At 53.4% G+C, this 11,848-nt stretch overlaps 1 protein-coding gene across 9 annotated transcripts in view; it reads right to left on the reverse strand.

Annotated features, from left to right (window-relative positions):
* Positions 1 to 1,218: 1,218 nt before the first annotated feature.
* TNRC6A (trinucleotide repeat containing adaptor 6A) overlaps positions 1,219 to 11,848 on the reverse strand; it is a 142,734-nt gene continuing 132,104 nt past the window's right edge. For all 9 annotated transcript variants that reach the window (XM_019649826.1, XM_019649822.1, XM_019649825.1 and 6 more), the window contains 8 exons: positions 10,981 to 11,112; positions 9,154 to 9,312; positions 8,501 to 8,641; positions 7,135 to 7,242; positions 6,239 to 6,460; positions 4,755 to 4,825; positions 4,158 to 4,297; positions 1,219 to 3,969 (listed from right to left, as the gene is read on the reverse strand). In XM_019649826.1, coding sequence (XP_019505371.1) covers positions 3,594 to 3,969; positions 4,158 to 4,297; positions 4,755 to 4,825; positions 6,239 to 6,460; positions 7,135 to 7,242; positions 8,501 to 8,641; positions 9,154 to 9,312; positions 10,981 to 11,112 — 1,349 coding nt within the window. In that variant the 3' untranslated portion in view covers positions 1,219 to 3,593. The remainder of the gene's footprint in view (positions 3,970 to 4,157; positions 4,298 to 4,754; positions 4,826 to 6,238; positions 6,461 to 7,134; positions 7,243 to 8,500; positions 8,642 to 9,153; positions 9,313 to 10,980; positions 11,113 to 11,848) is intronic.

Raw genomic sequence — 11,848 nt, forward strand, 5'->3', positions numbered from 1 at the left:
TACCTAGGGGGTCAGCAGCCAGCCAGGACAGGACGATGGTCCCCGGGGGTGGGGATGGGGCCCGTGACTCAGGGAGGTCACTCTGGCCCTTTTGCTGCAGTCAGGCTGGAGCCTCAGCACCACGTCCTCAAGGCACGAGGGGTCCCTGTGACTCACCTTCGTGAAGCGCGTCTCTGGACAGCGATGTAGCTGGCCACTTCCATCAGCTTCAGGTACATGGGCAGGACGGAGCAGGACGCAGCCTTCACCAGCAGCCTCACCTAAAATGCAGAGCGTAACTGCCCCTGGGCGAGGGCCAGCACCCCAACCCCACCTGCGTTTGGGGGTCTTGGTGGAGCTTGAGAAATGCTGCACTAGGATACCATCTGCTGCTCTCGGGCCAGGCGGGGGCATCCTGAGTTGAGTGCGGAACCCTGTACAAGCACCACGGATGTGGAGCCTTTCAACCGTCACAGCTGCTGTCCCGTCCCCGTGACCTTGTAGCTAACGTCAGGCTCCGTAAGGGCCCCAGGGCTCACCTGGGTTGTGCATCCAGCTCGTCCAGCGACCCGCCGCTCACACCTGAAATCCAAGGACCCACAGGGACAGATCTGGGCTTTGGAGAAGGGGGAACACCAGCCAGGCCCTAAGTCTGGAAATGCCGTCCCGCCGGCTACCGAGCTCAGCGCAGCCCGTTTGTCCTTCCTGTCTTGATGGAGACGCCTCCCCGCAGCGTCTCGGGGCCCATCTCCCCGCCGGGTCTGCACGTGGCCCTGTCTCTCAAGAGCTGCACCTCAGCCTGGCTGGTTCACCCACCTCACAGTCTGCTAAGAGTGGCACTGCCACAACCTTTGGCGCTCAAAGGTGCCCAGGTGAGTCTTCCAATATTTAGCAACTGCCGTGTCAGATGACAGAAACAAGAGCTTATGCATCACCGGAGCAGCACCCTAGGTAATGAGGGGTTCAGTGTGTGCCAGGCAGGCGGCTGGGGGACCAGGAGCCGTGTGGCCGCTGAGCTGCCTTTGGAAACGCATGACTGGACGTGTTCACATGTTCAGGCCGACTTCTGTAGGCCGTCAGCGACGGGAAGCTGTTAAACCAGGGGAATGTCACGGTCACACAAGGGCCTGCACTAGGGCACCGGCAGCTGGGACAGACGGAGACTTCAGTGAGACCATCGCTTAGGGAAGGGCTAGAGCTGCGCGCTACTGAAGGACCAGGCAAAAATCACACCGCGTATTACTTTTTTAAATCAAACACTTTATTTCCACATAACAAGCGCAAAAAACTCCCAAACACTGTAACAATACAATGAACGCAGTTTATGAAGTCAATTATATACTACTCAAAGCCCCAGAAGAAGGTCGATCAGCTTAACGTCCAAACATTTCCAGACGTGGTTTTTCGAAGTTACCTTTGGTTTTTGGAAAAACCAGTATGGAAGTCAGTACACATCGAATGCACGGATCATGAGCTTACACCTGGCAAGTTGCAGCGAGACTGAAGTCACACACTGGAGACACGCACAGGCTTGTCCCCAAGCTCCTGCAGAGAGCGTGGGGGCTGTGCCGGGAGAAGGCCAGTCCAGGCGGTGGCATTGCTCGCTCTGTAACAGAGGTATGAGAGTTTAACACGAGAACACTGTCACGTCATTAAGCTTCATGTTCCGGAGGGTCTGTGGCTGAGGCTTGAGATGGGCACAGATGGTGGGGAAGATGAAGTCACAGAAGTTTTGAGCAGCGAGATCCCACAGGTGCTCAGAGAGGGCAGGAAGGAGCAAGCTACAGTTTCCCACGGTTCTCACATTGTTTCAGGGTGAAAGTGTGGATACGTTCAGGTAAAACGTTCAAATGTTTGCTTGGATTTTTAATCGGCTGCTCTGAGGCGTCTCATACACAGCGACCTTGAAACTTTCAGTATAAAAAAGAGCGTACAAATAAATTCACAAAAAGGAGACAGGTAATGCTGAGCAGCCAAAAAGTCGTGGTTTATTGTATCTGAAGAGACTTCATAATTCAAACACAACCCAACTGTACATTTTACAATCACGTTCTATTTGTAAACAGTTAAAAGCCACTGACTTCCTCTGCGTAGTAGGACAAACAGTTAGAATCAAGGCAATGAAATGATGGCAAATTGTGTAGTTAAAATTTTTACCCTTGTTTAGTCTCTCCTTTGACTAACAAGCATTATAATACCATTTGTGGGCAAAAAAAGGGGGGCAGGAGAGAAAGACGTTGTAAAAATGGTGTAACTCGTCAGTTTGCAACAACATTTAAAATTGTCTTTGTACAACGAACAATTCTGTAAGCCCGCATCTCGCTTACAGGATGCATAGTTACTGATTTCGGCTTTAAGGTACAACAGTTAGACATGAACACACTCACGAGAGCAGGAACAGAGCCACGTGATGGCGTTACAAAAGTGTTACCTATTTATGGGTGATCAGCAAACCATCATCACTCACTAATAAAAAGATAGCATCTGAAAGCAGAATCTCAAACTCCAGCTTGAAGCGTTTTTTTTTTGTTTTTTTTTGTGGGGTTTTTTTTTTGTTTTTTGTTTTTTTTGGCAGAGAAAATTCTTGAACACAGCAGTACATAGTATCAGAGCTAAAAATTGGGGGGGTTTTCTTCCTTTCCTGTAAGAAACTACAAGGAATTTTTTTTTCTTTTTTTTTTTTTTAACTGGGGAACTGGTTTTCCTGAGAACCATGCTCTTTGATTTAGGACAGGAATAGAAAGACGAGAGAACATGGCCAATGCTGCTCTTTTTTCCCAGAGATAGAAGCATCTTTTAAATCATCCTCCATTTTTTTTTGTCTTTAAATTTTTTTTTTTAAATGATGGAAGAGTAAACATTTTATTTTCTCAAAAAACAAACAAAAAAAATCTGTAAACAAGAAGGTTCAACGAGGGAACCTCCAAAACAAAATGGAAAAGCGTAGACAAAGTGCAGGGCCCGCCCGGGTGGCAGGCGGGCTGCGAGTCACAGCTGTGGCCACAGTTTTTCAAACTGCAGAGCGAAATTCTTTAGTTTCATAACACGGAAAAACTGGTGCAAGACTTTCGTTTAGAGTCCGAAGTCAGTATTACTACTCGATCGTTTAAGCTCCACGACAGACAGCACGGAAGGCAGACGCGTGTCCTGGGCGTGAGCTCGCACGCCCAGGACATCCTTGAGTAAACATCACACTGGAACAGCCGCCCCCACGGTGCCGACGAGCCGGCCAGAACATCGTTCAGTGCAAAGGTCAAAGCTCATACATTGTCAGCTCCAAAATGGTTTTGCAAAAAAAAAAAAAAGGGGGGGGGAGGGGGGGAGAAAACCAAAGAAGCAAAGCAAACATGATCACGTGCACACGTGAGCTCACGCGATGCGATCGCACGTATGGCGCTACCGGGGAGTGTAAATCGAGATACCTTCACATTATAATATTGGCCTGCATGATTCAAGTATTCAAACTGATATGTTCTGGGGAAAACAAAGTGGAAAATGTGCAGAGAAGAGCTGTTCCCACAGGCGGCCCCGGCGGCAGGCGGCGGGCCCAGCTTCGTGCCCTTTGCTTCGCATCCTGATTGAGGTCTCGGTCGTCGCGAATCTCCATCTACCTGTCACATGGACTCCCCACCCCCACCCAGGTGGTCAACAGAAAGAAAAGCGTTAATGGGGGACGGGCTGCTAATGCCCCGGGGGTCGCTGTTGCTGGGAGGACCCCACAGGCTCGTGGAATAGTGTGGGGTCCCCCAGAGGGAAGTGCCGTGAAGGTCTCCACAGTTAGTTCCCGACAGCCCAGCACCGTTCCAGTGATTGAGATCCGCGCGGCTGGAGAAGGAGTGAGAGCAGTCGAGGGGGCCCAGCCGGCTCTGGCCGGACCCGAGGGACTGCCAGCCGGGAGCGGGGGCCAGGGACTGACTTTGTGCAAAGAAACGACTGATCTCCTCTTCACTGGCGAACTCAGCAAGAATAGTAGTGTTCCCCAACACACACCTAGGGAGAGACGGGCGGCCATCGATCAATGGACCGATGGGAGGGTCTGCCTGGTGCAGAACCGAGGGCGACACGGAGTCCACTACAGAAGCAGCGGAGGAGAGAGAGGAGGGGAGGACGCGGGGAGCCCGTGTGGCCGGACGTGACCGGGCGGGGGCTCCGACACACCGGCCGCGGGCGGCACTTACATGTGCAGAGACTTCTGAGCTTTGACCACCTCCTCCTTGGAGCTGTAGCGGACCAGGGCGCTGCCGTGGGGCAGGTTCAGGTGGAATGTGATCAGCGGGCCATGCTGCATGCACAGGGTCCGCAGAGTCGAGCCGTCGATCTAGGTCGGGGTGGGGGTGGGGGGGGGCTGCGGTCAGCGGCAGGTGGAGAGCCGCCAGGGAGGTCGTCCCAGGTCGGGGCTCCCTGCTGTGACGGGGTGCAGTGCCCCCTCCCCACCTGCACAGCCCCGGGCCTCCCGCTCCTTGCCCAGCAGGGTCCCTCCCCCCGCACTGCTCCCTGGGGGACGAGCGGGGTGGCTCTGAGCACCCAGCCTGCAGAGGCAGCTGCCCAGGGGCTGAGAAGCCCCTTGTGGGAAGGGCAGACCCACTCAGACACCATCCGTCTCTGGCTGAGGGCAAGGCCATGTATGTCTGGTCGGCCCCCAGGCCCAAGCTGCAGGGTGGGGACCGCTGGACCAGACCTTGGCCATCTCCTCTGCCCCTGCGGGCTCAGGGAGCCCCCACCTCACCTCACCGGGAACCTTCGCTCCCAGCGCACCGGGCTGCCTGGGCTCCTACCTGGGGCGTGAGGTTCTTCAGAACCAGCCAGTTGGTTATTCTCCCTGAGCTGCTCTCACCCCAGCTGGAGCCTAAACAAGAAGGAGAGGACAGCCAGTGTTCTGAGACGGGGGGCCCGAGACAGACACGCCCCTGCCCAGCCACAGGTCTGTGGGAGGGCCACCCCAGCGCAGCTCCTCACGTGGCTAGGGAGCCACCAAGGACGATGTCCCTTTGGGACCAAACCATCTCAGAACAGTGCCACTCGCGGAAAGGACTCAGTCTGACGAATGGGTGTGACTGTCCCGTGGGGTGGGAAGATCTAGGGGGAAGACAGAGCTGGCAGGGACAGGGACATGCCTCGGCTCTGGGGTAGCACAGGTGTGCCAGCTGGCCTGCCCGCTGTCCCTGAGCACGGCTGTGACATGTCATCATCAGCCCCTGTCCACACGGACATGTCAGTGCAGCTCAGGAAGGTGGCTTCAGCACAAGGCGCCCGCCCACGCAGTTCTCCCTGCACGCAGCCCCCCCGACCCCCATCTCTACAAAGGCAGCAGGGAACCCTATGCTCGCCCAGGTCTCCGGGCCTGGCACAGGCTGCTCCCTCCACTCTGCCCGGCTCGCTTCCAGGCGTCCTGACCCTCGGGTGGGGGCACCAGGGCCACTTTCATGAAGTCCCCTCACTGCACTAGCAGTCACTTAGCTGGCACCCACAAGGTGTCTGTGGCCCCAAAGAAGCACTTACCCACAACACCCGTGACATTCATTTGCATGTAGCAGCTTAAAACAGACTCCACTTTCTTTTATGCACTCAGCACTCTCCCCAAAGAAAACACTAAGTTTTACTTAAGCCAGTCAACGGTGAAACGCGCAGAGGATACTAACGGGGTTTCACCACCATTTCAGCCTGGAGACCACAAAGTCTGGACTATTTCTGGGGCAGGACACAAGGAAGGTGAGGCCCTGTTTACTGGGGGGCTGGCACGGAGCGCCACAGCAGAGCTGGGGGCGCATGAGACCAGTACGAGCCCCGTGCTCGTTGCTGGCAGGAGTGGAGGGGGCAGCCATTTGCCCCCGTTTCCTGGGACGTCTGCTTCACGCTGCGGGGTCTGTGTGATTAATGAACAGCCGCCTTTCGCTCTCCAATGTCCCCGTTTACACATATTGTATGGTCACCCCAAATCTTGGCCAAGCTTTCACCCCACATATAGGCTCCATTCTTCAGTGTCCAGGTGGGCTCTGCCCCCTCTCCTGGCCCTGGGGCCTCACAGCTCGAGCTGTGTGTGACACGGGGCGTTCCAGAAGGAAGGAGACCCCCGTACCATTCACTCACCACCGACTGCTGTGTGCCTTTGGGTGACTGCTGTTAAGTAAACTGGGCAAAATGCCCAGTAAAACCTAAGAGGCCAAGGCATGGGAAGGAGAGAGGGGGCGACGTCCTACCCCAGGAGTGTGACCTCGGGTCTGTAAGCCGGCCCCACAGCCCACCTGGCACCCCATCTTACCTGGGGTGTACCTGGCGTCCGAGTTCCCCCATCCTCCACCTACACGAAGGGGAGAATTCTCCCACGCAGATAAGGGTGGCTTCTGACCGGTGAGGCCCGGCGGCGGGCGGGACGGAGCGGTGATGGTTTTAGGTGGCAGAGGCACCTTCCACAGCTCGTGGGCCAGAGAGGTGTTGGCGACTGAACCGGGGGACCACGTCAATTTGGGATCACTATTTCTGGCTACTCCAAGGGGAACAAACGCGGGAGGGGGAGACAATGCTTTCAGAAGCGAGGATGTTAAAAACACCTTTCTCCCCCTAAAAGCAAATCAAATATAAAAGAAAAACTACAGAAACCCCCAAATCAAACCAAACCGCTAAAGACAAACAAAGCAAAGGAAAGCGGCCCCTCTCTTCAAAACCCCGAGACCACTTGTCTGTCACTCGGCTCCAGCCCCGGCCGGGGATGTCTCAGTGCCCGGCACACACCTGCACTTTAACTGAAGTCAGAACAAGGCAGACGACGCTGCTCTGTGCTGCTGGGGACAGCAGCTGGGACCTCCTTACCTCACTAACTGTCCCCAGTCACTCAAAAGTGTCACACAGCCCATTAGACCAATTCAAGAACTTTGTTGTTTACTCGTGGACAAAATGCTATAAAGGCACCCCACTCGGGAAGCCAGCACAGCAGGCATCACCTGTGCCCCCCGGGCCGAGGCCACCTGGCTCCCCATCTGTGGTCCTGACACACACCGGGGGGGCAGAGGGGCCACGCCAGGGCAAAGCCAAGACTCGACCCCAGGCCGTCTGGCTGGCTAACGCTCCTCTCCTGGCGCACACCGCCTCACAGACGGCGTGCAGGCGTGGGCCGCTCAGGGTGCCGGGGGAGGAGGCTGGAACGCGGGCGGCGCCCACCTGAAGTGCTTTGTGCTGTGCTGCTGAGGGGGACGCTGTAGTTGGAGGCACGAATGGATGACCAGGCACTAGTTGAAGGCAGCGTGGTGTTCAAGGATGAGGCTGACCCTGCGGGGGGTTGGGGGAAGGGCCCAATTAGCCACCCCCACAGCAAGGACGCAATACCCGAGAAGAAACACGTCCAGCAAAACCGAACCTTCACAGCACGTGAAGGAGGGCCCCAGCTTCCTGCTCCCCCGACCCCCCAGCAGTAGGCCTAGCAAGAGCTGCTCACTGTCCCCCCCGGCTGCTGTCACAGGTCTGTGAGAATGCACCCGCCTCCCAGCACAGGTCTGGAAGGGCTGCTTCTCACTGCTCCCAGCTCCTGTCTGAATCCCAGGACTTCTCCTGGACGCCGCCAAGGGCACTGGGCACCAGTACCACCATCAGCCAGCCAGGCGCCTCCCCCCATCACGCCCCTGTGCAGCCCCCATCCTGACCCACTGGGCTCCCCCGTCCGCTTCGCTGGCCGCCGTCACACTGCCACTCCACGCTGCATCTCCTATGCACACCGTCAGCGCTGCTCTCCCGGCTTTCACAGCCTCCTGCACTCAGAAGCGCCTGTCTTCCCTTAATCAGCAGGACGTGGGGACGCCTGCTCGGCTGTCCCATCCCTTTCTTCCCAGAAAGTCGCAGCTCTAACTACTCGCACGGCTGTTCTGTCTGCTAAACGCAGCCGTGTCACAGAGACGAGGCCCTTCCCTTAGCACTGGGATGTGGCCGGCACCCGTTCACCTGTCACACTGACGACAGCAGGGTGCTGGCTGCTTTACGTTTTCTTTACTGTGAATTGTTTAAAAGGCTCATAAAAACAGAAAATGCTTTCACTTGTCCATTCGCCTCTTGCAGCGCACACACGACTGTGGGCAAACGCCTGTGGTGAAAGTAGCTGTGTGGTAGGTGGCAGGGTGACCATATGGGACAACCCAAGAAGAAGTGCGCCTGAGTGGTCTTATTTTCACTGAGACACACAGAAAGCCGAGCTGCTTCTCCAGAGGAAAGCGCTTTAAAATCCAGTGTGCAGTAACCAATAATCACCTAGTATCCTTTACGAGAAACACCCGTTTCTAAATAACCACAATGCTGAGACTTGCGACAAAGCAGGCCGCACCCTGTGGTTAATATGGTCCTCCATCCCCTTTGTTCACTAAATTAACGCACGTGCTTCCCGTATCAAGTAGTAACTAACTCATCATCCTTTAACAAAAAGCTGAGTCACCTGGGGGAACACGGCACGTTCCCCCGGGTGTCAGGTGACCTGACGTGACGGCTGGAGCAAGCTCTGCAGATGGTGTCCCCCGCCCGCCCCAACGCCCGCCCCACGTACCGCTGTTCCTGTCCCTGAGGTGGTCCGCTTCCCGCACAGTATTTACTGAGAGACTGTTCAGGACACTGCCAGGAGTGACGTAAGGGTCAGTTTCAGGGTCAATGTTTGGATAACCTTTCCACGGCTCACCAGGGCGAAACTCTGGAAATGAAAAGTTAAAATCAGAGCGGCCCAATCACCATTTAAAACTCCATGATTAAATATCTAAAACGTTTACTCCTAAAGTCTATGCAATTCTCAAATACTTTGATTCAATGATAAAATTGTATCAAAACACACATTGTTATTTATGAATAGCTTGTAAGTTTTTACAGTGGCAATCAAGGCTCTGCATTTATAATTTTAAACAGCAGTGTCTCAACAGGCTCCATCACAGGTAACATGGCCACAGCAACAGGTGCATTTCCGGAAACCCCTCAGGATGACGAAGACTGTCCAGGCGGTGCCCTGACACGGCTAAAGGGGGGCACTGCATGGAGACCACTCTGTCCCTCTCCGTGGGACCAGCTCACCCCAGGGCTCAGAGCATAATGGTACTGGGGACAGGCCGGACTTCCTGCTATCACCTGCATGCCGCCTGAGCAGTCAGTGGGATCACACACAGCTAGGCTGAATTGCGAGTGGCTGCATGGGGAGGGGGGGGCGCACTTTACCTGGTGGCCAGTTAACACTGCTCGAGCCGCTGGGTGATTTGGCACGTGGCCAGCCGTCTCCCACGGGCGCTGGGGGGCTGGCTGGCGAAGCACTGCTGTTGATGAAGTCATAGGGAACAAACGGGGACTCTTCTAGCCTGAAACCACTTGAAATAGCACCTAAAAGGGGAAAGTGGGTGAGGCGGCAGGAACACCCTCTGGGTCTCCATGGCCCGTCTCTCCCAGGGTTCCTCCCGCCAGTGGCCCCAGGTCCTGCCCAGCTCTTCGCCCTGCTCCCTCCGGGCAGCCTCGTCCTGCCCTTGACCTCAACTTTCAGATGAACAGCAAATCTCCCTCAGCCCCGATTTCCCATCTGCGGACTGGGCCTCTGCCTCTCATTTCTTACCAGGCTCCCCCACACTGAGGTATCCCCAACACACCCACGTGAGAAGCCCACCCCAGGCCGCTGTGTGGTCTCCATGTGGCCTCCCTCCTGCATTTACTGCTGCTAACTGCTCTGCACGCATGTGTCCTGTCAGCACCCAGAGCCGCGAGGGGCTCTCCTCCAGGCCACAGCAGCGTGCGCGGGGGCCTGGGGAGCAGGGCCCGGAGGCGCCTCCCAGAAATAACTTTTGAGTCCTGTCTTAAAGGTCAAGGGGTTAGACGGATGCGGGATAGAGGTTAGCAGGCACACCACAGAGAACAGGGTATTTGCGAATGAGTTCAGCCAGCTACAAGCCCTGTGTCCCAACCTCTAACACCTGTGATATGATGCCGCCCCTCACCGTCATGTATAGCGTGATGTGTGCCATAGAAGTTCCCATGATCTGTCCCACACCAGCCATTCCAGCTCCACCTTCCTTCTGTCTCACCTGCAGACGCGCCCCCACACACTGAACGGGTGCCCTGCCCTGCAGCCTCTCACAGGCTGGCCTCCACTCACTCACTCGGTGAGCTGAGGCCTCAGTTCCTGAGTCTCTCTACAAAGCCTCTGGGACCTGACACAGACACAGATGTTAATTCCACTTGGTCCTCCAGTGGGTTCGCACTGTGACACTGCATGAGCTACTGCACACTCACTTTACTGCCTACACACACTCAGCTGTGTGCCCAGGGGTATGTGTGCGCCTGGCATTCTAGGCCTTGGCACAGACCTTGGAAAGCAGAAGACAGTCTGTGACTGTGGCTCGATGAACAGATAACAGTAAATAAGGTTGAAATGACATTAAAAAATATGTAACTAGTCAATGGAATTGTAACAGCTATATACGGTGTCAGAGGGACAGTAGACTGAGGGGTTTTATCATTTTGTGAGGGGTGTAAAAATGTCTATTACACTGTTTTGCACACCTGAAACTAATAAAAAATAAATTAATTTTAAAAATAAATAAGAATATGTAATTAACTGATGAAAAGACAATATTGAATCTAAATGATTTACATAGCCACAAACTATATAAAGAAAATGTGCCAATTATAAGAAAACTGATAGAAATCAAATTATAGTGGAAGTTTTCAATACTCTACATCAGATTAAATTGTGTAAATCTTAAGTAGAACATCAGAACAATAAAATCAATTGTGAAAACTTAATTTCCCATCAAAAGGGAAATAATTTTTTTTCAATGTATAATCTCATCTCTATTTTGTACAATAACATAATAAAGGTTAATTTTCCTTATTTTGTTTTAACTAAGATTTACTAACTAATAAAGCACTTTTAAAAAATGAGGAAAGGTTGTAAGAGAATTTGACTTTGACAATACATCTTTAAGATACAGTGAAGGCCTAAATTTAGTCTTCCACAAGGTATTTCAAACGGCAGAGAGGGTAACAATGTATTTGTACCATGTTTGCTGGAGTTCTGATCCAAAGACGTGTTCACAGAGATGCTGTCCACTGTGGTCCACTTCCTTAGTCTTGACTGTGGCTCTTTAATACTGTTCATATCCATATTTACATTCAAGTTTGAGTTCAAGCCTTAAAAATAAAATAGTCATTAAATGAACCTTGATTAAAACATAGTACATTATCCTTCGGCACAACTCTGACTTCGTAGACAAACATATGTAACGAATCTGACATTTGCATTCCTGCCTAATGGTCTTCATTAGCATCACCCTGCAAATGTGGCCGAGCCAGAGGACAAGACGAGGACAGAGGGTGGTGGCCAAGGCCAGGCAGAAACAAGGCGCGAGAGGGCCAGGCCACCGGGGGCGACCCACAGAAGCCCCACGCTACCACTCTGCTACTCAGCGATACAATGTTTTCAAGCCATGAAACTGTTAACATGACAACTGCGTTAACTGTGGGAAACTATTTCTCCATATAATTTTGATTATTTTAAAATTCCTTGGCCAAATAAAGAGACATTTTAAGAAGGCCAAATAATAAAGTTTATATGTTTATCTCTAATAAAACTCTTTAGCTATTTCCAAAGAGTGCCATGAGTGAAGAATTACCTATGATCACTTTCAGTTGCTATTTTTTTTTTTTTAAAGATTTTATTGGGGAATTGGGGAAGGCGAACAGCGCTGGGGAATCGGGGGAAGGGGAACAGACAAGTTGCTGTCCTTTTTTGTTCTTCAGTCTAGTTGTGGAGGACGTTGCTTCACTGGCCCAAGTTGGCACCATCATTGCTCTCTTCCCGGGCAAGGCAGATCAGTCACCGGCTTCTGGACGGCCACTCTTGGTGGCTGCTGGCCGCTCACGCTGG

Source organism: Hipposideros armiger, unplaced genomic scaffold (genome assembly GCF_001890085.2).
Source record: "Hipposideros armiger isolate ML-2016 unplaced genomic scaffold, ASM189008v1 scaffold_135, whole genome shotgun sequence".
Classification (NCBI taxonomy): domain Eukaryota; kingdom Metazoa; phylum Chordata; class Mammalia; order Chiroptera; family Hipposideridae; genus Hipposideros; species Hipposideros armiger.